This window comes from Uranotaenia lowii, chromosome 2 (assembly GCF_029784155.1).
Source record: "Uranotaenia lowii strain MFRU-FL chromosome 2, ASM2978415v1, whole genome shotgun sequence".
NCBI lineage: Eukaryota > Metazoa > Arthropoda > Insecta > Diptera > Culicidae > Uranotaenia > Uranotaenia lowii.
In genome coordinates, this window is record NC_073692.1 from 176,507,169 (window position 1) to 176,532,887 (window position 25,719).

A 25,719-nucleotide genomic window follows, 5' to 3' on the forward strand; every position below is an offset into this window, starting at 1 on the left:
AATTTTCCTTTTGCTTGAAGCTACTGCGGGTGGTGATCACCCCAATCACCCTCCCCTTCCCTTTTCGCCTAACCTGACCGGCACCACACATCGCGTTTTCCTCGGTCGTATGCTGCTGCTCGGTGCGAATAGATGGCTCGTTCGATCTATTCGAAACCGAGCAGCAGCGCATACGATCGGGCATGGGTACGGTATGGGCATGACAGTCACCCGTGACAGTCCTGCAAAAACTGTCACGCCCTGCAGCCGACAGTTAGGTGAAATTATTTTCGAAACAGGAGGCATGAAGGGATGAAAACCGAACGGTCGGTTGGGTTCGCTACAGTTTAAAGCACAACATTTTCGACAACGCATGCTTTGAGCCGATTGTTCAGGTACAGCCTAGGTTCTTGCACGTGTGCGATGTAGCCAAAGCATTACGATTCGTTACCGACGGTACAGCAGCGAACCGAGTGGTAAGGAAAACCGAGACAGTTGGTTTGGCAAGAAAAAAGCTGTCATAGCAAAGCTGTACTTTTCGGAAGCCTGATCGGAACACTTCCTCACTTTGTTTACTATAGACTCTACACACAAAATTTTCAAGGCCGAAATTTAGCAAAAATTTGCTCAAATTTGACCAGCTAGAAACTTAGCAATCAATTTAGCAATATTTTTAAACTATTATTTTAGCAAACGAGCAAAAAGTTAGCCGCCGCAATTTTTACTCAAATTTTTAGCAAAAACCGGAGGAAAAGTTCGCTGGTTCTGAAATTTCAAAATTTATTGTTTTTTTTCTCTGGAGAATCAGGGAGAATGTTTGATTGTGAAATAGAATACACAAATTTCCTTCACTTTCATTTTATTTTTCACATTTTTTGCTATTTTCTCTCACACTTTTCGTACAACGGAAGTTCCGATTCCGGCGAGCCAACTGCCGAGCCATTTACTTCAACGAATGCACCGGAGTGTGTACCGGATGCAGTTCGTTGATATTCCAGTTGTGGTCCCCCTTCATTTCCTGTCTGTTGCGAGTTTCCTGTTGCAGTTGTAACCTGGTCGGAAGAAAAACAAACAAACAATTTTGAATTAAAAATCGGAAAATCTGTACAATTCATAATCGGCCCCTACCTGTACGCATCCGGTGTCGATTTGGTTAGTATTTAGTTGTTGACTTAGCCACCTCTAGAACCACCAACATCGAACTTTCGGCAACGCGCGCTATTTTTCTTCCAATCCGCGGCGGCTGCTGTCTGTACACAAAGCGGCTAGAAAACCTTCGTTTTACTAAAATCAAGCAAAATGAACTTTCTTTTTGCTAAAATCAAGTAAATTTAGCTTTTTGCTAACTCAACAGTAAAAAAATATTTTTGCTAACGGAAAGTAACAGCGAAATTTTGCTAAGTGGAGCCCCGAAAGTTTTGTGTGTATTGTCAAATTCACTTACTGGCTTGAAACAAGGCTTAGTATTGTTGTCCATTAAACTTGAGCAAAACAGTGGCTTAGAAAATTTGAAAAATCTGAGAACATTACTAAGTTATAACTTCTGACAGCGAGCATTCTCCTTCTATTTGCTTAGAGTAAGTCCATTCGTGTTGGAAAAAAGTGGTAGAAATTTCGACATTTACAGCGTATTTTCAAAATTTTACCATACCTACCTACCTACCTAAGGGTCCAGCGCCGATTGACCGGCGCATAGGGCTGAGATAAAAGATCTCCACTGCTGGCGATCCGGAGCCAGCGTCTTCACTTGCTGCCAGCCAAGGTTCTCGTCAACTGTGCGGATTTCAGCGGCTAGACTTCGCCGCCACGAGCTTTTGGGCCTGCCTCTTCTCCGATGCCCATCTGGATTCAGGTCAAGCGCCTCTCTGCAAATCTCGTTTACATCTCTTCGCAGCGTGTGCCCAATCCATCTCCACTTACGTTCCCGAATCTCGATTTCTAGCGCCTTTTGATGACACCGGCGATGAAGTTCAACGTTTGAGATCCAGTTGCCAGGCCACCAAGCGCGGATGATGTTCCGCAGGCAGCGATTCACTAAAACTTGCAGTTTTCGCGTCGTCACCGCATATGTGCACCAAGTTTCACACCCGTACAGCAATACGGATTTGACGTTTGAGTTGAAGATTCGGATCTTAGTTCGTAGAGAGATCTGGCGTGAGCGCCAGATGTTTCGGAGACTCGCAAACGCAAATCTGGCTTTTCTGATCCGGGTCTCGATGTCCTTCTTGGTACCACCATCAGGCGTAATCTGGCTACCATGATACTGGATACACTCCACTGTCTCAACCTGTTGTCCAGCTACCACGAAATTGGAACGATTTCCTGTATTAATTTCCATCGACTTGGTCTTCCCGACATTGATTTTGAGACCTGCTGCCTTGGAGCTTTCGGTGAGGTCGTCGAGTTTGCTCTGCATGTCTTGTTGTGTTTGGGCGAGCAAAACAATATCGTCTGCCAGGTCAAGGTCGTTCAGTTGCTCCATGGTTGAAGGATTCCACGGCAATCCTCGGTTTGGTCTACAGTCAATCGATCCAGTCAAGATCTCATCCATTACGATGAGAAAAAGCAGCGGTGACAAAATACATCCTTGTCTCACTCCAGCAGTTACCGGGATTGGTTCGGACAAGACACCGTCGTGCAAGACCTTGCACGAAAATGCCTCGTACTGTGCTTCGATGAGATGGACTAGTTTCTCTGAGACCCCGCGTCGCCTTAGAGCCGCCCAGATGTTTTCATGGTTAAGTCGGTCGAATGCTTTTTTCGAAATCAACGAAAACCAGCAGAAGAGAGTCCTGGAATTTGTTGATTTGTTCCAGTATGATTCGTAGCGTCGTGATGTGGTCCACACATGATCGTCCGGATCGGAATCCAGCTTGTTGCCGTCGGAGTGTAGCGTCGATTTTCTCCTGGATCCTGTTCAGGATCACTTTGCAGAGTACTTTGAGGGTTGTACAGATCAAAGTTATGCCAAATTTTACCATGCAAAACAAATTTCAAGATTTGCCGCCGTAAATTTTTTTACAACCTTTGTTCTATTTTCGCATGCTGTGATGCAAAAATAGTTGGATTTCAATCACATACGGCGAAAATAGAAACAGTGTTGTAAAAAAATGATTGCGAAAGTTCTTTGCATGTCAAAGTTTTTAAAATATACTAAAAATGCCAAATTCTCTACAAATTTTTCCCAACACAAGTGAACTTGCTCTTACAGAGCATTTACCAGTTTAGTTGTGACTCCAACAATTCCATACGTAGCGCACACTACTGAAGGACTTTTCATGGGCATCTGTACTAAAATAGCTCTAAAACTGCATCTTTCATAGAGGAAATACATGGAAAACCGAAGTAAGTTAACTAATTTTCAATTTTTTTGAGATATAACAGTTTGAAATATTCTTGTTTTACAAGACAAAGTGTTGATTTCCAAGCCAAAATGAAGAAAATGAATAAAAAAACATTCGTCAATTAAGCTAAGATTGAGTAAATTTCTCTACATCCAGGAATCCCAAATCCTCATTTTTAACTGAAGAGTTACTATAATTCTGTTTTTTTTTAACGTCACGTTTAAAAACATCTTGGTTTTCTTCAGTTTGTTGAAAATATACTATGAAAACTTTACATGAATTTTTATAATGCATAAAAAAGAATTAAATGTATACTAGTAAAAGTATCCGATTTGGCAAAAAAATGACAGAACTTTTGCAGATTTTTTAAATGAGATTAAGATACCCGGGGTTTTCATTTGAAAATATGTATGGAAAAACGCGAAAATTTGTTCGGAGGATATTACTCTTCTCGGTTTTTTTGAATATTTTGTTCACACGCGATGAAAATAAAATTCCAATATATGAAGCTTATTGGTAAATTTTCTGGCTACAACTTTACCGAAGATAGAAAAGCGGTAAGAGAAAATAGTTATGACGTCAGAAAAATGTAACCGTCGTTACAAATGCCTCAGATGGTTTTTTAATTTGTTTCATTTTAAATATTTGTCAAACTGTTGTTTTTCGTCTTGTTTTTGAAATTTAGTTAGGATTAGGGATAAAAAATTATTATATAGAAGTTAGGTTTAACAAAAATACATAATTTGTTAGTTTTAAGTTGGGCGTGTGGTTTCATCGGCAGCAAGGCTGCAACCAACATCGTCTTCAAGGTCGACATTGCATGTGGGTTGCATGCAATCTGCAAGAACTCGCCCAAACGAGTCAGATGGAATGAGGAAGAAGAATGTGGAGCGGAAACCCAAGAAGAAGAGTCGTTGACTCAGCCTCCTATTTCTTCCGGCGTTCGTGCGATGAAGACGTGATTGTCCAAGCTCCGTGTTGTTGAGTCTTGTGAAGTTTTGAACCCACAATCGCTATTTTTGTGTGAAGTTCTTGTGTTGCTGTTCACCGTTTTCGTCAACGTCGCACGATTCGGCCTAGTCCGCTTGAAGCGGGCTACGTCTAACCGTAATAGGACGTTAGGCCTCTGGTTCCAGAAAGGGAACCATAACCGCAAAGGAGGCCCATCTCTCGGGACTCGGGACAAGTTTCTCGGGTCTCTAATTCTAAAGGAGAGCCCTTCTCAGCGCGATCAATACGGTCTTGCCGTGGTCCGCTGATCGAGCCAAAGAAGGAAGACGCCGTTTAACCCTCACCTGCTTGTCAACGTCAGACAAGCACCATCCAACAGCACTAAGGAATATCTCGAGAGTGCGATTTCCCTACCAATCCCCGCCGCCATATTGGGAACCAATTGGTAACCGGAAATCCCCGAAAGAAGGTCGACCAGCAGTGAGCGCTCACCACCGTAGGTAGCATCAGCATCGGTACGTACCACATCCAGCCAACTACAGCCCAACCCACACCCTACACACACTACACAGTAACGTTGAAAAATAAAAGCCATAAATTAAAATCAAAAATTCAAAGTTTAAAGTAGTTTTTCTCCGTTTAATAAATAATTATTCTTTCCGTACTTAGATTTGCTTTTGTTCTTTGTTTGTTTCGAAAACCCACAGTTTGTCTTGTAAATTTTGTCCGCGTTCCCCTCCGATTACCCAGCCGTAGGCCGACCCTGAGACCTAGTCAAAGGAGTCTTCTACGACTGAGCTTAGATTATCCGGGAGTTGCTGGCCAAATAGTCTCAAAAAGAGCATTCGGTTTTCAGAAAAACACTCCCAAATTTTCCTTCCAATTTTTAGAAATACTGGAATAATCTTTCTACCTACATTGAGTCCATTAAATCGAAATCGGAATCCAAGAAACTTCACAATCAAGATTTACATTAAAAAGGTTACAACTGATTCTTATCAGTAAGACATGAAAATCCATCAGAAACAATTAAATTGAAATCGAAAAAATGCAAATCCAAATGTAGCATTTCAAAAGGTTGTAAATTTTTTGTTGAGCCAGAGCTAACCGAGCCATACAAATTTCTAACTTTCTAAATTAGAATAATTTTAGATTTTAACTTACCAGTTGTGTTCTCAACGATGGTAAGCAATAAAAATAAGCATCATTTCATTTATCGTTAAAAGTTAAAAATCTTACCAATTCGTTAAGAGAAATGGAAAATAAAATTCAAAGGACTCAGTTCTGTCTGGCTGAAGGAAAATTTATACAAATGATGACGATCCGCAACATGAAGTTTTATGCCACGAGAGCGTAGTTCATCATTGAAATTATTGATCAGTTTTCTGTTCTTACCGAGCACAGATTCGAATCGGAAAACCGAAAAAACTGCAGATAATTTCGTACAAAACCATTTATTTAGCAAAACGCGACCCAACTTATATGGCAACAATAAATTTATCTGATTATCTATTATCGTTTATCGAAGATTATCGATTTGCAAAAGGTTTGAAAAACCATCCTATAAACTAAGGTTTCCAGATTGCCCGGTTTTATTCGGGTTTGCCTGGATTTTAAATACAAAATTTGGGTACAGTCTGGCCCGGCCTGGGTGCCTGGAATTAATTAAAAATGCCCGGATTTTGCCCGGATATATTTACTTTATTTGGCAAATCAAACAAAAAAAAAACAAATTGTGTTATAAAAATTTTCTATTTATGCATTCAAAAGGAACTTTTTTGAGTGCGTTTTACAAAAAAAATCATAAAATCAATTTTTGAAGCCTAAAATACAATTTAAAATCTGTCGATAAATTGCGATGAAAAAATTTATTTTTCAAAACGTTGTTTTCATTATAAGTTGTTCAGATTATACATAGACAAATAAATAACTTATTGTGGCATCCATAAACAAACGTTGACAGATTGCCCGTTTTTATCCGGGTTTACCCGGATATTCAATTCAAAATTTGACCTGGTCCGGCCCGAATTTCGTTGAATAAAGCCCAGATTGTGCCTGGATTTATTCAATATTTTCCAAAACAAACCAAAAAATACAAATTGTGTTGAAAAAATTTTAATGTTTGCGTCCTAAACGAATTTTTTGTGATAATTTTAGAAAAATAATCCTAAAAGATGTTTTGAACACCTAAAATACCTAATAACCTAATGAGTTATGATGGAAAACATTTTTTTTCATTATTTTTGTTGAGTAACTCTTGGATTTTGACCAAATTTGCCTTATTAGTGCCCAGATATTTTGGTCGACAGTTTTGAAATCAAATGCTCGGATGTTGACAGGCTTTAAGATAAAATTTAAGATTTGTCGGACCGGATACGAGCCTTAACATAGACATATATCTACTTAGCTCGGTCGATTTTTATCAAATTATGCGTACCTAAAGTCAAGAACTTCTGAGAGTGAAAATAAAAAACGAACGAGATTTATTGCTTCACTCATTACTTGTTTTGATAAATTTAGGCTTTAGTATCGCGTTTACGTTACCGATCATTTATATCGACACAACAATGATAAAAAAAGTGAATTCAGGCATGAAAGTTAATGAAACTGGTTTTTAATTTGAAAAGACCGAATAGTTTTGAAAGCTATTGTTTTTAAGAGAACACATATTTGAAGTTGTTAGTATTAGTTCTCGTATTTTTCCAAAGCGTGTAATTGGAATTAAGGAGTTGGCTAGGAGATTTGCGTTTTATCTTGAGAATTTAAAGACGGATATCCATGGAAAAATGTTCATAGCAAAAAAAAACACTATTGTGAGTTGGCATCGTTTCGCTGAAAATAATTGGACCATCGTTTTTTTCCCATATTTGATTTTTATATATGTACCTTAAATTAACATCTTAGTTCATGTTAAGTTACAGTTTTGTGGCATTTGGTAATTTACATCGTAAAAATTTACGTCTGATTGTGGTATATGAATGTTATGCTAAGATTATTCTATCTTCGGCAAAGTTGTGGAAGCTCAAGTTGAAAATTTAGCTGTAAGCTCCATGTATTGAAATTTCATTGGCATCGCTTGAGAACTAAATATTCACCTGAAAACGTGATTTTCTCGGATTAAATTTTCCCGTTTTCTAATACAAAACTACAAATTAAAACCCGGATATCTTAAACTCGTTTTAAAAATCTGCAAAAATTCTGTCATTTGTTTACTCAAAACGGATACTTTTACTACTATACGTTTAATTTCCTTTTTACATTGTAAATTCGTTATTAAAGTTCTCATTCTCAACAACTGAAGAAAACAAATTAAAGATGTTTTAAAATTGGCATTTAAAAAAAAAAGAACTGTAGTAGCTCTTCAGCAAAAAAAACGAGGATTTAGGATTCCTGGATGTAAAGTAAATTATTCAATTTTTAAAGGCGTTCGGTTAAAAAATGGTCAGCTTAAATTTGCCGTATTGTTTCTTATCATTCATATAAGAAGGTAAAAGTTTAAGGCTAAAAACCCTCATTAAATGTTCGTACATCAACAAAAACAACATAATTCATATATAAAACCTAAACACTCAACATTTTGTAGGTGTATGTGTGTAGAATGATGCTTCTATTTGGATTTTGACATTAGATCTTTAGCAGGGGCGGTCCTAGAGTTGGCTCTTGGGGGGGGGGGGTGATTTTTCAAATTTTCAAAAATCATTCAATAATAAGGATTGTTTATTTTGAGAAACAGAGTGAAGGAGGGTCGAAGGGGGGGGGGGTGTTGTGTTGCATTTTCAAATATGACTTGTATTTTGTAAGTTTGTATACTTGTAGGTTTGTAATCTGAAAAATTTGAAAATAGTGAAAATTTTTAATAAACTTCCTCAATATACTTATTTCGATATCCTTTTATTAAACAATCTGCGAATCTTAGATTTTCACTGCGAGAAAGTGTTGATGAAAAGATAATTTTCGTAATTTTTACATTCGGTAGTTTAACTTTAAGAATGCTTTAAAGAATTTTCCGATATAAATGTCATTTCACAAATGAAAATTTAACACACATATTCGTAGAAGAAAATGTAGAAAATCTTTAAGTTATCCATAATATTTTTACTGGGAATCTTCATATCAGGGTAAGATCTTCACCAGAATTTGAATGATTCTCATTTTGCAACAATTCCAAAACGATTATTGGAGAAAAGTGTTTGTTAAGAATTGCATTGAATTAAAAACTGAATATTATATTATTTTTCTGAAGTATTTCTCTGAATCGATGTTCGAAAGTTTCGAATTATCATTAATTCTTTTTCAATTTCTTCAATTTTTGATTATAAATGTAATCCTAAAATAAGATCATCAAAATCATATTCTTAGGTACGAAGCTTTTGGAATTTCATTTTTAATTGAATTTCAAGCTCTCATACTAAGTTTTTATATTGCTGAGTATATTTTCAAATTTTTTTATAATGTTTCAATAAATATAAACATATTCAATAGAGAGTTAATTTCTGAAAGTAAACACTTTTTCAATATTTCAGTGAAAATTCATAATCAATATTTTTGTGTAGATGAGCTAAAACAGTATCGGCTATATAATTTGTGTGAATCCTGAAATCCAGCATTGTTGGTTAAAAATTAGAAATTAGTCTTCCGAATGTTCAACTTGAGCGATTGCCTTGTTTCCGAGAGAATATTCGGGAATGACGGAATAGACTCACCTGGGAAAAATTAAAACATGGGAAAGTTTTTGGAGCCTATGCTGTAAAAACTGATTTTGAAAATAAATTTCTGAACTTTTTTATCAGATTTTATCCATCACCTCTAGTTTCAGAAGTAGTATTTTCAGTATATTTCGAAAATTGAATAAATATCATTACAGATGTACCGAATAGTGCGAACGGCCGATTACCGACTAAATATTGGCCCTTTTCAAGTATTCGATGAAACGATTTTTCGGAAAATAAATAGCATTAACAAGAAAAATTGTAAATATGATTAAAAATATTCAAAAGTACCGTCTGCATCACTGAATATTCTGAAAAAATACCTTTGTGAGTTAAAGTTTAAATAAGATGATAGAATTGATAAAAATAAATTTCACTTTTTGCAAAGAATATAAACAATGCGTGAACAACTGCTACTCATATACATACGCAGATAACGCGAGCCTCTTACAGCTTTGGAGCAAAAGTACTAATCAAAGCAAGTGAAAAACGCTATTTTTTCGGGCTTTGTATAGAATGTGAAGCATAACTGATATCAAGCTTCAACCAATTATCTAAATTTCAAATTGTAATTTTTTATTATCATAAAATTACCATAATTGAAATTTTTTTATAATTTTAATCATAATTTGGTCTCAGAACAACTTTATCGTAACCATTTCTTACTAAAATAACTTAATTTTGAAAGTTTTAAATTGAAGAATTGATTTTTTTACACAAACTATCGATCATTATTAAAATTGTTTAATCGTGATAACGGCTCAAAATGTATAAAAGCTAATGAAAGACGTCAAATATCGCAGTAAATTAGCCTTGGAAAGAAAAATATATAATTCATTTAAAAAAAACAACGAATTTCGAAACAATACTTTCAAATTTCATGTGTTTGGCCATTTTCCATACATTTATCAAAATTTGTATTTTTTTTTCAAACGTTAAAGTATGTAAATAAAAATTCTAAAAATCTGAAAAATTACCAACTATAGTTTAAATTATGAAGAATCGTTCTATATCAATAAATCAAAATCGGTCATTTTTGCTACGTCGAGGCAAATACAAAGCTCATTTTTTCAAAAACGTTCCAAAGTAAGAAATTATTTTTAAAAAAATTCTCTGAAATTTAAATTTTTCTTTTTAAGTTCAATTAGTTTCGATATCTTTAATTAAGAAAAAAATATGGGCTTTCAAAAATCTCAAATTGAGATGCATTCTGTAAAAACCGGAGCTTGCATTGAAAACTCAACCAAGAAATGGAAATGTATTATTAGATGTAGGCAACAAAATCGAATCTGTCCTGGTGGACATCCGGGGAAGTGGGGTAGGGTTTGCTTAATGTATCTAAATAATTTAACACTTAAAGGCTCAAGTCTTTTTTAATTATAAAAAGTATCGACATATGTTGATCAATCAAACATGGAGTCAAACCGATCTGCAATAACTCGTAAAATATTAAAGTTATGGTAGAAAAAAGTTTGCAGTTATTTATTGAACATATCGACTATTTGGTGTACATTATCAAAAAATGAAAAACATTTTCACTAAATATCCAGAAAGCGAAAACAACTCCTGAGCATTAACTTATCAGCTTAGCGATACGTTATTTGATGACAGAGAAAGTCATGAAATTAAATTGCATGTTTCGCATGATCCCAAACTTTTTGCCGATGCACCATATTGAGGGGTGAGCCCTTTTTTGATCGATAACTTAAGTAGCTATTTTATCTATTCAAAGCACTATGCAAATTTTTAGCACAAAATTTAAAAAAATGTGTTTTGACATTTATGAAAAATGATTCGAATGCAACTCGAATTTTTCAATTCGGTCCACCCAACCCTGAACTGATCGGGTTTAAATATAAAGTGCATTTTTTTGAAAATTTAAGTCATTTTAAGTTATCATATACATTTGCCAAAAACATACGAAAAAGGTTTTGAAATGCAATATGTCATAAGATGACTGAGATATGGCCAAACAAATTTTCTTGTTTTTAAGGGGGTGATCCCAATCTTATTGCCAGTAGCGTATATGGCCAGCAAAATCTGATTCAACTCTGTAAGCACCTCAACAAAAGTAATTTTGTGAAATTCGTTTCAGGAAATGGCAAGTTACAGCTGTTACAGCTTAGTTGTTACATTTTAGTTTGGCGGACCGACTTTTTTTCAATTTTAAGCTATTAAGTGATTAATTAATTATTTTATTGAACAAACACCCCCACGTAGTGGAAAAATTTGAGAATTCGAAAGTACATCTACTAAGAAAAGTTCTTCGTTTTTCTATAAAATCCAGCGTTTGCGAGTATTTCGTAACGGTTTTTTGCCGCTTGGGGGGGGGGGGTGATCACCCCGATCACCCCCCCCCCCCCATAGGACCGCGCCTGATCTTTAGTTTTCAAAATGGCGTCCAAGCAAGAGGAGCTACGAATCAGTATTTTGTGCATGCGTCGTGAAAATCAAAACTACATACACGCAACAATAGCAAAATCGTTGAATGTGCCGAAATTAACCGTCGCCAAAGTAATAAAAGTGTTCAGGAAACGTACTGCGACAACTAGGCCGTAATCTAGGAAAAATCCAAAATTCGGAAGCCGCAGTGACGAACAGAATGTGACTAGCTAGCAAAACTTCAATCTCTTCGTTCGAGATGTCGCCAATAATGAATAAGTTGGAAATATCGTCTACAACCGTGCATGAAGCTTAAAAACGATCCGGACTATCGACTTATAAGAAGGTAGTGACTGCTATTCGCAATGAAAAGCAAAACCTTACGGCAAAAACAAGATCTCGGCTTGTTGAAAAAGTTTGATTGCTTGGTAATGGAAGACGAAACCCACGCCAAGGCAGACTTCAAACCAAGGTTGCCGAAATCACAGAAAAACTGTAATTTCACAGAATTTGGAACAAATTTTCATCACAGAACCTGTGTCACAGAACACAGAGTTTTGAAAATATTCATAGATTTCAAAGATTTTTCAAGTCTGCTCGAATATATATTTTTTATTTCAATGGAAACTTAGGGTATCCAACTTTGAATCGGAGGAATATGAGAAGATTGGCAATGTTATTTCATTTTTTCCAGTAAAATGTCATAAAAATCCAGTTTTCCATGACTTTTTAATGAAATCAATGGAATAAGCATTACAGAGTATTTAAGTAAAATCACAGAAAATCAGAATTTTTCTTCGCAAAAACACACAATTTTTTTTTCGGCAACCTTACCTAAGACAGCTTCCTGGATTTGAGTATTGTACAGCAACCGGAAGGGGAAAAGTGGCAGACATTTTCAAGCATATTAAACTATCAAAGTTTGCCAAGAAATATCTCGTTTGTGAAGCAATATGTACCTGAGGCTTGTAAAGCGACATTATCGTTGCAGCCGGGACCGTTAACCAGGAAATTTACGTAAGAGAGTGTCTTCAAAGCGTTTGCTGCCTTTCCTGGAAGAAAATGACTTATTTGTGCTGTTTTGGCCGGATTTGGCATCCTGCGATTATCAAAAAAAGGCTGTGGAGTGGTATGCCGCTAACAACATTCAGGTTGTGCCCTAGGATGAGAACCCTCCCAACACACCAGAACTTATCCCAATCGAAAAATATTGGACGACAGTTAAGCAAAACCTTAAGAAGACCCAAAAAACTATTAACAGCGAGAAGCAATTCAAAGCAAACTGGCGTTTTGCGCCGATGAAATTGGATAAGGTGACTGTACAAAATCAGATGGCAGGCGTCAAACGAAAGTCTCACCAATTTAGATTATGTCGAACGGAATCTTAACTGAGTATTTTTTTACGTCTTTCATACATATTGCATTTTTTTTAACATAAATATTCGATTTATATGCAATTTAGCTTGACTACTTTTTGATCCGAACACCCTTTACTGTTTTAAAGCATAAGAAGTTGTAGAAAAAAACAGATGGTTGTAGTAAGAAATATTCAACAAACAAGTGTGCCTTAATAAAGGCTGGGTAAAAGTTGAAGAATGTTAGTTTAGGAATGAATTAACCTTGAAAAACTAAACTTGATTACAAGTAAATATAGTAAAATTTAGAAAACAACTTATTCAGTTTAAGGGTGGTCCAAAATAGAAACCTGGTGGTGCAAAATACCGACCAGAATAATGATCGAAGAAACGTAATTTTAGGCTTAAATCTTGCTACATTGCACCAAACAACGATATGTTTCGATAGAAAAAGCCTTGATCTTCGTAATGAACGAATAAAGCGGTAAAAAATTGTAATAAGTACATTTATTTCAGAAAATTGCATAGCCACTTCCCCAAGCGGTCCAAAAGAGGTTTGTTACCCTATGATGATATCTACCACTATACCGATAGAGTTGCACCAACTACCACACATTAGTAAACCAAGCGTGATCCGGCCCACAAGCGGAAACTTGCAGTGCGAACTTTCGAACTAAAATCATCTTTTCACCAATAAGACCGATAAATTAAGTTAATCGTACTTTAATTTGGAAATTATAATAAATCAAAACTCACTAACCTGGATTGTTTGCTCTAAATTTGGTCCTCACAAACCCATGATTCGGAATCGAGATAGTATCCTTATAGGGTGGATTGTGGCTGTTCGGCCGTCGGGTGAAACGTCGCCGTTGCTTAAGGTATTCTAACCGTCGATCCAGCATCTTTTCAGGAATCTGACCCATATCGACGATGGTAAATCTATGCCCATGAAGGTGAAACGGATGGTAAAAATTTTGCTTGCACACCGCCGTATCGTAAAGAACGATCTCGACAATTTCGTTCAGTTTGACGTTCATTTTGTGGGTGCAGAAACAATAGTTTTTGTCGCATTTTTTCGGGAGATTCGTATCGTTACAGAACTGTTCCTGTTCGTTTGTTATAAGTTCGGGTTGAATCAACAATGGGAAACTAGGATTGACGAAACTTATATTGTTGACGGTACCGAAAACATTTCGTGAGTCCCTTATTGCTGGAAGAATTTTTGGAATCATTTTAATTTTCCCTAACAATCAATTTAAGTAAATACTCACTAACATAATGAACTCCCATATTGGCAAACAACAAGCTATTGTTAGCTTTAATGATTTCGAATCCTATGAACAGCCGTTTGTCCGGTACTGCATCGATCAGCTCATGATCCCGATGGACTTCATGTGATTCGAGATCCGCTGCACAGATGAAATTGTCGTTCGGAGTGTAACAAGGAGCGTAATGATTATTCAACACGATCCCCAAAGGGTACTCGGAGTCGAAATCTGGAGGATTTATTTTCGGAAACGCCAAATCTTCGGTAAGTATTTCAGGGCCAGCATACGTCAAAACCGCAAAACCTTCGACGAACTGTGGATCACAGAAGCCAATACCGCGAACTCTCACCCAGTAATTTCCTTGAAATAAAAATCAAGAGATACGTTTGTCACAATATTAATGTCCATACTGATGCCATGTTCGTAATAATCTAAACAAGAGATACAAAATGGCAACCCACCTGGTTTCTGATCCGCCTCCAATACAAAATCATACCGCTCTCCTGACACCGATATCAAAGTGTCAATATATTGTGGTTTCACCGCACCACCGTCAGTGGAAATGATTTTCATTCGATGACTTTCAATCTGAAGTTGGAAAGGACAATACTGACTTCCTCCGCTGATCAACCGAAAGCGATAACGTTTCTTTGGCTCCACTCGAAATACAGTCAATGGTACACGATCGTACTTCTCGTAACCTCTCTGAAAAATTTATGTTTTCTCTAAAATCAGATATTCAATTTCTCCATGCAACCCTTACTTACATTATAAAACCTCCCCCTTCCGTTGATCAAAATGGAGTCAACCTGCATTTGTGAGCTCTGTTGTCCAGGGATCCATTGCTCCACCGATTCTTTCGTCCAATCAGACAAAAGCATCACATGTTCCGTTAAATCGTAATCATACAAGTCGATGTTAACATCCTTTGGATTTCTCACAACAGCTACCCCTATATGGCCATTAGCTTTCTGGAACCCGGAGTGTGAGTGATACCATTGGGTTCCAGGCTCTTCCGCCTTAAAACTGTACCGGAAATGAGTTCCGGACACGATCGGACACTGCGTTACCATCGGCACTCCATCCATCCAAGGTGAATCCATCTGATGGAAGCCATGCCAGTGGATAGCCGCCGCTTGGCCTTCCATTTCGTTGGTTATGTCCACCACGATTGTGTCACCTTTGCAGACAACGATTGAGGGTCCCGGAACTTTCCGGTTAATGGAGACAATCCCCCGTTCGATTCCGTTGGCCGTTACGCATTGTGGGTGGAAGCAATCGCTTCTGTTACCTCGGATACAATCTCCACAGACTCTGAAACAGTTATTCGATAGTTGTGTTATTAACACAAGGCAACAGAATTCACTTTTTTCTAAGGTACAAGAAGTTTAAAAGCTAATTTTGAATAATTTGAGGGCGCTGGCTAATGGTGAATAACGTGCAACACGAGGTCCCATAGTGGTCATTTGGTCATATCACCTCTTATTCCCAACTTCTATCCGAACCTAAGAAACCTAAGCGGAGATCGTGTACCCAGCTCCGATTGGTCGCATGCAGACTGAAAATGTGGCTGTACGCGTCTGTTCCCCAGTTCAGGGCGGCTTGCAACAGCAACCAAGCATCCAGGCTTGGCAAAAGTTATCGTCATTAGTCAAGAAACTGTGACTGTGAAACCCCTTCGTCCGTCAAACTCAATATTCTGTTCCTCATACGCCAGTCATTTCGTCCGTCATGCGGGTAGTGAGGTTCCGTCAATTGAGTACGGTGCCATAAAGCTAGTAAGGTTAAGCGTGGCAGGCAAATTTTACCAACCCTGCAAGCGTATGTTCTCCAGGTCAGGGGCGGCTCAAACAGCGTATGTCTCGCAGCGAGCGGTTGAATTTATAAAATGCTGCTCCCGCCAGCTTAGTCAAAAATGACGCAAAAATTGACTCCGACAATCAGCATGGGGCGCCTTGGCCTAGGACAGATGAGCGAAAACGGAGAGCTGTTTGTAGAATTTTGTGGCAACAACAACATGGTGATCGGTGGATCGGTCATAAGGTCACTTGGATATCCCGATCACATCTGCATGCGCCGAAAATGGAGAAGGAGCCTTCTTTATGTCCGCAACAAACGAAGCAAAGACATTGCATCTGACCATCACCTCGTCCTTGGTGAGATACGACTGAGAGTTGCGCGTGTCCAACGGCGCGAGGAGGAAGTCGGGTGTCGATACGACGTTCGCCGGTCGGAGAATCCAGAGATGAAAAGGGCATACGTTGAACAGCTTGAATCCCGAGCCTCGGAATTGCTGACAGACGGAACAGTCAAAGAATTAGTGGTGTGGAATCAAGAATGTCTTTAACACGACGAGCCATGGTACTTGTGTGGTGCATAAATTAGCAAACAGATACTTCCTGCCTAGATTGCGTTGATCGTGAGAAACGTCACGAACTTACTTGAATGGCTCTCGGGTAAACGTTGTTCGTCCTCTCGTGTGCCTGCAGTCAGGCAGACAAGTCGCGTGGGTGTATAGTGCGGTACAACCTCCTGAGTCGGGTGATACCCCATAAGCAATAAGCGATTGCACAGTACTCTCAGTAAAGTTTGTGCAAGAAGAAGTGAATGGATGTCGGATGAAAATTGGAGAATGGTCGATGATCGGAGAAAGGCGATAGCCGGAATTGAGCAGGCATGTCCTGGGTCAGCCAATGCAGCCGCTCGCTTACGATATACGGAGCTGGAAAAGGCAGTTAAACGAACTTGTAGACTAGACAAGAGAGCCTGGACAAACTCCCTAGCCGAAGAGAGAGAAAGCGCCTCCGCCAATGGAGGTATCCGATTACTTATCAGCTCAAACGATGGACTAAGCATTTCGAACAACTCTTCCGAGCGATGGCCTATAAAACCCGCAGCTTGAAACGCCAAGTCGCATTATTAGCGTCAACTCGGAAGCGCCCTCGATGGCTGAAATAGAAGCGGCAATCAAAGCATAAAATCCAACAAAGCACTTGGGATCGTTTGCATCGCTGCTGAAATGCTGAAAGCCCTGCCTTGTCAACACAAATGTTGCACCGTCTTTTTGCTGACATTTGGGACACTGCAACATTTCCGGCCGACTGCATGCAGGGTATCCTCGTAATGGTCCCGAAGAAAGGGGACCTGACAGAGTGCGGTAACTGACAAGGCATAACGTTGATCTGCACAACCCTCAAAGTACTCTCCAAAGTTATCCTGAAAAGGATCCAGGAGAAAATCGACGCTACACTCCGACGGCAACAAGCTTGATTGCAATCTGGACGATCATGTGTGGACCACATCACAATGCTACTAATAATACTGGAACAAATCAACTGTTCTGTGAGAACTACCGAGCGATCACTGTCCTCAATGCCGCCTACAAAGTGTTGTCCCGAATCCTACTCCGCCGCCTAACGCCACAAGCAAACAGATTCGTGGGAAGTCATCAGGCCGGCTTCATGGAGGGACGGTCTACGACGGACCAGATATTCACATTGCGGCAAATCCTCCAAAAATGCCGTGAACACCAAGTCCCTACGCATCATCTATTCATCGACTTCAAAGCCGCATACGACACGATCGACCGTAACGAGCTATGGAAAATCATGGACGAGAACGGCTTTTCCGGGAAGCTGATCAGACTGATCAAGGCGACGATGGATGGAACGCAGTGCTGTGTGCGGATTTCGGGTGAATTGTCGAGTTCATTCGAATCGCGCAGGGGGCTTCGACAAGGTGATGGTCTATCCTGCATGATGTTCAACGTGGCGCTAGAAGGTGTTATTCGACGAGCGGTGGGCGAAATGCGGGGCACGATTTTCAACAGATCCAGTCAACTTATCTGCTTTGCCGATGACATTGATATAGTCGGCAGATCATCTGCGGCGGTGGAGGAGATCTACCGCAAACTGAAACGCGAAGCAGGAAGGATTGGGTTGATGATTAATACGTCCAAGACGAAGTACATGCTGGCCTGCGGATCCGAGACCGACCGAACCCGCTTGTCCAGTAATAACAAGGTCACGATCGACGGCGACGAGCTGGAGATAGTCGAAGACTTTGTCTATCTCGGCTCACTGGTGACCGCAGACAATGACACCAGCCGTGAGATCCGGAGGCGAATTATCAGCGGAAGTCGTGCCTACTATGGACTCCACAAGCAACTGCGGTCGAGAAGACTTAGCCCTCGCACGAAGTGTAACCTGTATATGACGCTCATTAGACCGGTTGTTCTCTACGGGCACGAGACATGGATATTGCTCGAGGAGGACCTGCGTACACTCGGAGTATTCGAGCGACGAGTGTTAAGAACCATCTTTGGCGGCGTACAGGAGAACGGAGTGTGGAGGCGAAGGATGAACCACGAGCTCGCGCGCCTCTACGGCGAACCCAGTATCCAGAAGGTGGTGAAGGCTGGCCGGATACGCTGGGCGGGACATGTTGCGAGAATGCCGGACGACTGTCCTGCAAAACAGGTGTTCGCTACGAATCCGGTAGGAACAAGACGAGCGGGGGCGCAACGAGCGAAGTGGTTAGACCAAGTGGAGCGTGATCTGGCGAACGTGGGGTGCTCGAGAAATTGGAGAACGGTTGCTATGAACCGAGTGAATTTTAGGAATTATGTTCGTCAAGTTATGTCGTGAGACGGAATACTATGTAAATAAAAATAAATGGAACAAATCAACGAGTTTCAGGACTTTTTTCAGCTGGTATTCGTTGATTTCGAAAAAGCATTCAACCAACTTAACCATGAAAACATCTGGGCGGCTTTAAGGCGAGTAGCAGTGAAACTAGTCCAGCTCATCGAAGCACAGTACGAGGCATTTTCGTGCAAGGTCTTGTAAGACTGTGTCCTGTGCCTGTCCGATACAATCCCGGTAACTGCTGGAGTGAGACAGGGATGAATCTTATTACCGCAACTTTTCTAATCGTAATGGATGAGATTCTGACTGGATCGATCGACTGTCCACCAAACTGAGGATTGCCGTGGAATCTTTCAACAATGAAGCAATTAAACGACCTTGACACGGCAGACGATGTTTTGCTCGCCCAAAGACAACAAGACAAGCAGAGCAAATTCGACGACCTTACCGAAAGCTCCAAGGCAGCAGGTGTCGGAAAGACCAAGTCGATTGAAATCAACACAGTAAATCCTTCCAGTTTCGTGGTAGCTGGGCAACTAAGTTGAGTAAGTGGAGTGCTTCCAGTATCTTGGTAGCCATATGAAGCCTGATGGTGGTACCAGAAAGACATCGAGACCCGTATAAGAAAAGCCCGTTTGCATTTGCGAGTCTACGCAAATGCGGACTGCGGAATTATTCCGCGCTTGGTGGCCTAGCAACTGGATCTCAAATGAAGAAATACATCGTCGATGTCATCAAAGGGCGCTAGAAATCGAGATTCGGAAATGTAAGTGGAGATGGAATATGCACACGCTACGAAAAGATGAGAACGAGAGTGGAATCCGGAAGGACATCGAAGAAGAGGCATACTCAGAAACTCGTGGTGGCGAAGACTTGCCGCCGAAATCCGAACTGTCGACGACAAACTTGACTGGGACCAAGTGAAGAAACTGGCTCCGGATCATCGTTAGTGGAGGTCTTTTACCACGGCCACGGCCCTATGCGCAGGAGAATCGACGCGGAACCATTACGTATGTATGTTAGCTTTCGAAGATTATTAGATTAGGCAAATCATTTAATTAAAACCTTTCCTCCATATGAACGTTAACAAAAGAAAAACATTTCTTCTCAATCACAACTATGTCTTTTCGCTTAATATTCTAATCAGTACGCCTCAGTGGTCGAGTGACTAGCGTCGTGAGAAGGCTAACGTCGTGAAAATTTCAAGATCACTCAGGGCCGGATGAAGACATCGGTGGCCCGAGGCAATTTTGCCCGGGGGCCCTTGAGTATTTTTTTTATATGCCATCCCAGAGAATACACATTATTTTGAACAAACAAAAGAACTGGTAATAAGTTTAGTATTTCACCATCGAACAACCACTATGTCTGCTAAAAAAAAGCTCCCCCGCCCTCTTAATAAGGCCTTAAGTTCACTGCATGTTTGGGTTTGATTCCCACGTTTCATGGGTTTTAAATGTTAATGTTTGATTTTCTTCGTTTATTCAGTCTGTTGAGCTAGTACAAGCTGAGGTACTGTATGTTATACATTTTGAAGCAGTTTCAAAGCTTTTACCATTTGTCTTGTCGAATTCATGTCATGTTTTGTAGTACATGAACTACAAATTATAAGCTGTCAGAAAATGCTATAAACGGCGATACGCTAGATTCTTCCAAAAAGAAATGGTAAAAAATGAAAATGGGTTCAAGTTTCCCTATTCTTCCCTTCTGTTTGATCATTTTCAAAGGTATAACACTTAATTTTGACAGTGTTTGTAAAAAAATACGTAGACGGTTGTTTTTCATCAGGTGTCTCACATTTCAAGAAATCTGTTTTTAGTGAAGGGCAAGTGCGCCAACATTGCTGTTTCAAGAAAATCGCGTTTTAAGTTTCACAGCTCCAAAGTCGTCCACCAAAAAAAAAAAAATTTTCTCGTTATTAAAAATACACATCATCAATCTGACAAGTGTATACATTCAAATTGGAGGTCTTCGAAAGTACGCTACATATTTCACCCAGCTGGTAACTTGAATAGTTATGATTTGGCGGATAAGCCTTTTTCCAAAATAGATACCGCAATATTTTCAGCTTTTACTCTAACATTTTCACTCACGTTCCCATAGCAGCATAGTTCTCCATCATCCATTTGAAGTAGCAAATTCTTGGCAGCTCATCCGACTCACAATGTCGATCACAGTCCGCCCCAGCGTATAGTACTGGTTCTTCGATTGACGCAAGCTTCTGCCACACATCCTCTGTAATCCCAATGCGTTTAAAACTCTTTAAAATTCATCAATCACGATTTACACGATCTCACTTACTGGAACTTGTCAAGAATGGAAACCCGAAAAATGCCTTCACATCATCAAGATGTAAGGTAGTTAACACCAAGTAGCAAAATAGGAAACGAATCATTTGAAACCATAAACTTGTAAACGATCAACTTAGAAGTATCATAAGGAACAATTTAAAAGTTATTTCGAGCTACTGCTCTTAATCAGAGCTGGATCGTAAATAAACGAAAAATGAGGTCTTGAATAAAACAAGCCGACAAATTTCGAGCATCGGAACAGCTACTCTTAAATCGTAAATCATTGATAAGCTAATAATCAAGTTTTAGGATTTTTTTTGTTTTTGGTTTTTGTGATGATTTGTAACTGTCTCATGATGTTCGGTGGAATACGCCGACCAAAAAAATAATCATGAATGAAATATTTCCATGACGGTCATCTATCTTTTTAATTGTCCAAAGGTCAACAGAATGGTACCTGTAGGTAACTGGTTTAGCTCAATTTCATATGTGGCTCAATGTATGATCAGAAAACGTCTTTGACTTCATCAGGGTGTTTTATAAATCTTCTGTTGTTTCAATGACAGTGTTTGTTGAAAATGAAAACATCGGTAAACATGGTGGTAAAAAATCATAATAGGTATGAATGATTCTGGTTGTCATCTAATTTTGTTTGAGTCAGATTGAGTTAGATGAAATGAAAACTTTCGAGGAATTACGAAGGCAAAACCCTGAATCCCATCAACACAAGAGGAAGTTCGAAAAATGACAAAAAAGTTGACAGTTTCATTCCAATATACTGAAAAACAGAGATGTTTGAGAAACTAAGTTTGTTCTATGAAAATAATAATCGAATTAACAGAATAAAACTATAATTTGCATTGAAAATCGGTTTATTGTGTTATGAATTATAGCAAACCATAGCCAAAATTTGGATGTATAATCTGGAGTACCGGGTTATCAGTTAAAATTCCCATTGGATTCTCACATATTTATATATGTCTGGATAGGTTCATTCTTAACATTGTGTAATTTGAGGCTTTCCACAAGTGTTCTGAATTTCAGATTTTTTCGTTTTTTATATTTGTTTCGAGATATGAGGACTTTAAAATATGTTTCGAGAATAAACTAAGTAGAGGTAAAGGAATTACTTTAAGATCATGAAGAATCGATGTGAAGCAAAATACCGTAAAATTAATTTCAGTTTTTTTTTGCGGGTACAATCTAAAATAAATAGATGATTATGCTTTTAAATAAGTTCTATGGTGCTTCTAAAATATTTTTTGTTAGATTTTGTTATCTCACATTCTTCAAATACCGTGTTCTAGGGGTACAAAGCTGACCAAGTCTTGTTATTTTCAAACTAGCTGAACCGATTTCAACATTGATACGTTCCATTTGAGATTTTTTTGGTACAATTGTAAGCGATAAGAGGCTTACAATTCAGATTAAAAATTTACATTTGAAATTCTAATTTTTTTTTTATCGAAATCAAATTTGATATCTAGATGGAGATCAGAAATTCAGAATAAAAGATTAAATTAAGGCCCTTGAAGCCCAGAAAGGCTCTTTTTTTTGTTTAAAAAAAAAATTGTAAAATTTTGTATTTTTATAATTGAATTGATCGCCTTTAGTTGTAGAAAAAGATTGTCGCAAACATCAAATGCATCAAACTTGAGGGGAAGACGCTAATAATTGGTTCCTGCTAAATTTCATTTCTGGACCACTGTGCATCGGTGTTCTGGAACACAGATACATCCCAGAAAGACAATTTTAGAACAGCCTAAGAGAAATACTAAGTAACTGCCCGGAAGAAGAGACCAAGGTTCTGGCTTTCCTTCGGAATGCAAACTTCTGCATAAAGTCTGAGCCAAAAACCACCCCAATGACCCTAATGGGTTAAATACCATTTTCACCGAGGAAGAATGACCTAAATGGGTTAAACTCCTATCAAAAACAAAAAAAACTAGAACGATTTTTTTTTGGATATCATAAGATCTTGACGTTTGATGTATTTTTAAATCATTGAGCATTAATATTAAATTTTTTCACTAACACCCTTATTCTGGTTTACGGCGTACCTGTCGTTCGTTCGAACGGATACTTTCGATCGAATTCGAAAAAGCTATTCTTGTTTTCGTTCGAACGCGATACGTTCGAGGTTGGTGTTACCAGATGAAATTCGAAATTTTTAGGCAGCCCTGCGTATGAAATTGACATTTCTCGTCAGCTTTCGATTTCGTTTGGTGCTGTTTGGTGATTTTGTAGAATTTCGTCTGTCGAATTGGAGTATGTAAGAAAATAGCAAGGAATTTAGCAAGCGCCCCACCGACAAGGGAAATTTCATAAACGAATGGATCTTGCCTGCCAAAAAATCATCAAGACCACCAGCAGCGGCTAAAATGGGTGTTTACGAGATGGCACATGAACCGGAGCCGACACGACCCGGTGTTAGCAATTCTCAGTTGCTCCTGAAAAGTTGTTTCGGAACTCGATATGAAATCCAGTATAAAAATCAACAAATCCTCTAATAAAACTGGTATATCTCGTTATCTGATGATAATCTCGATTTGGTTTTTTTTTTATTTTGAAAAAACAATTTCGTAACATTGATCTCGTGAAAGACGTTAAACGTTTTTGGCATTCCATAACCGGTCAATTTTTTAAAAATTGATTGCACCAAAGGGTGCAACCCCGTCCATAATCGGTCTTATTCAATGCACAAATTATCGCCAACTGTTGACTCATTTAGTTTTGAATCGGAATTTCCCTATGTTAATTTTTCTACTATTTATATGCAAAATATATTTGCATTGCATGAGAGTTTTTCAATCAAACGCCAGCGATTCGCAGCATCAGACTTGCGTTTGTCAAGCGGTGGCAGAAATACGTTCGATCAAAAACGAGAATGCACTTATTCGTTCGAACGAACTATGTTCGAAAGATCGAACTGTTCTCATTCGTTCGAACGAAAACAAGAATACGAAATTGCCTAACTTTCGAACGAATGCCATTCGATCGAAAACGAGAATAAGGGTGTAATCCATCGCACTTCCAAAGCCCCAAAACTTAGGCCTGAGTCCCAAAGAATAATTTAAATGTCTTATCAATCTTCTTGTCTTTGTTCATGCCTTTAATTATTTTAATATAAAACCATTAAAATGATAAAAAAAAACACAAAGTGGGGCAAATATTGCAGAGACATCCGGAATACAAGAACAGAAAGAACCGTGGACCACCAATACCAGGTAATATTGTTGGAAGCATGCTAAGAAAAATGCTCCTCCATTAAGTAACCATTAAGGAAACTCCGCCAATTACTAGGACCATTCTAGAATTGTTAAACTGTTGAGGGTTGTTAAATCATTTCTGGTTATCGACCAAGGATAGAGCGCCTTCAATCACTCTTGGAAATGAAAAAAGAGATACGGAAAAAACCAGTAGAACATGAAACCTTTCAAGGTCTATTTAGAGCTCGTGGAGAGGGTGGACTGTATCACGGTGGGTGGCAAGAAAACAACCACTGGTTGCCCGCTCCCCTTGTGGGATTGGGCCTCGACTTGACAACCCCTGTGGTTGCTAAACCAGTGGAGGCAGGTCAGTGGACAGGCTGCCTGGAATGCCAAACAAATCGGTGGTTGCCACAGTAACTAAACTCTTTCGTAGTGGCTCTTAAAAGAGCCATTTGGGGTGTGGCAACATAGAACCGGAAGCAAGGAACTGGAGCAGCAGCACGAAGAAAACACTTCCACTTTAACTTATCATATTTCTCTATTTACGGCACTTTTACATTCGTTTATTCACACTAGAACCTTCTCGGATGTTCTCTGGATGAGCGAACACCGTTTCGCTCTCGCGATGCTATCGGCTCCGTCCGAGCGCGACAACGATGATGTGAGCAGCTATTTCCTGGTGGCTGCTTTTTGCTCTCCGGCTGGTTCTCTCTCGCTGCTCTCTCGGGATGCTCTCGTGTTGGCAGTTGAAAATAAACTAAACTTGCGCGACCAGCGGGACCGCGCTTTTTATAACTTTGGCTTGTCGCGCGCTGCTCGCTGATTGGCTGATGTTGTTTCTCCCCGTTCTCTTTCTTCGCGTCGCGTCCTTACTTCAGACCGCTCTGCGGACTGAACAGCTCGAAAGGTGGTTTTTCAAAAGAAATTATTACTGGTGTCTATCCATTTTTCCGTTTCTATAGTTATTTCAAAAAAAGTTGGAAACCAATCGAAAATTAAAATTTTTGCGGACGAATAAAAAAACACGCGTGCAATGTCAACCAATCATCGCCTACTTCCTCTCTCTCGTACTCTTTTTTTAACTTAACACGTTTTATCTTATGGAAAGAAAATGTTGAAAATTATGTCTATATTAAAAACTAATTTTTTAGATTTCCTACATTCATTGCATATGCATAAAAGTTAGAGTAAAAAAATGGATTTTACAGTTTCGCTAAAACAATTGGTGTCAAATTTCCATATACAGTGGTACCTCGAAATACGAGTTTAATTTGTACCGCAACCTTGCTCGTATCTCGAAGCAAATTTCCCCATACAAAACAATTGAACTACCATTAATCCGTTCCAACCTCCAAAATGTCACCCCCGTTATTTTTGTTACATGGTTTTCAATAATAAAAACGTATTTATAAATATCAAATATTTATTGCACAAAAACAAAAAAGAGAATGTAAAGAATTAAATCAGATATCCTCACTAGTCTTTGCCTTTTTCGTAACATTTTCATGGTTGCCAACTAATTTTCAAAAATGTCTGGAAGATTCTGGCAAAATGTCTGGAAACGGCTGAAACAGTCTGAAGA

General features: G+C 38.8%; 1 protein-coding gene across 1 annotated transcript in view; it reads right to left on the minus strand.

The window, feature by feature from the left end:
• The window catches only part of LOC129742118 (uncharacterized), a 32,485-nt gene that overhangs the window by 971 nt on the left and 5,795 nt on the right, over positions 1-25,719 (minus strand). The window contains exons 2-6 of the mRNA XM_055733964.1: positions 20,728-20,869; positions 14,752-15,302; positions 14,450-14,689; positions 13,992-14,348; positions 13,481-13,930 (exon numbers count right to left, since the gene is read on the minus strand). Of these exons, the coding sequence (XP_055589939.1) occupies positions 13,481-13,930; positions 13,992-14,348; positions 14,450-14,689; positions 14,752-15,302; positions 20,728-20,869 (1,740 nt within the window). The remainder of the gene's footprint in view (positions 1-13,480; positions 13,931-13,991; positions 14,349-14,449; positions 14,690-14,751; positions 15,303-20,727; positions 20,870-25,719) is intronic.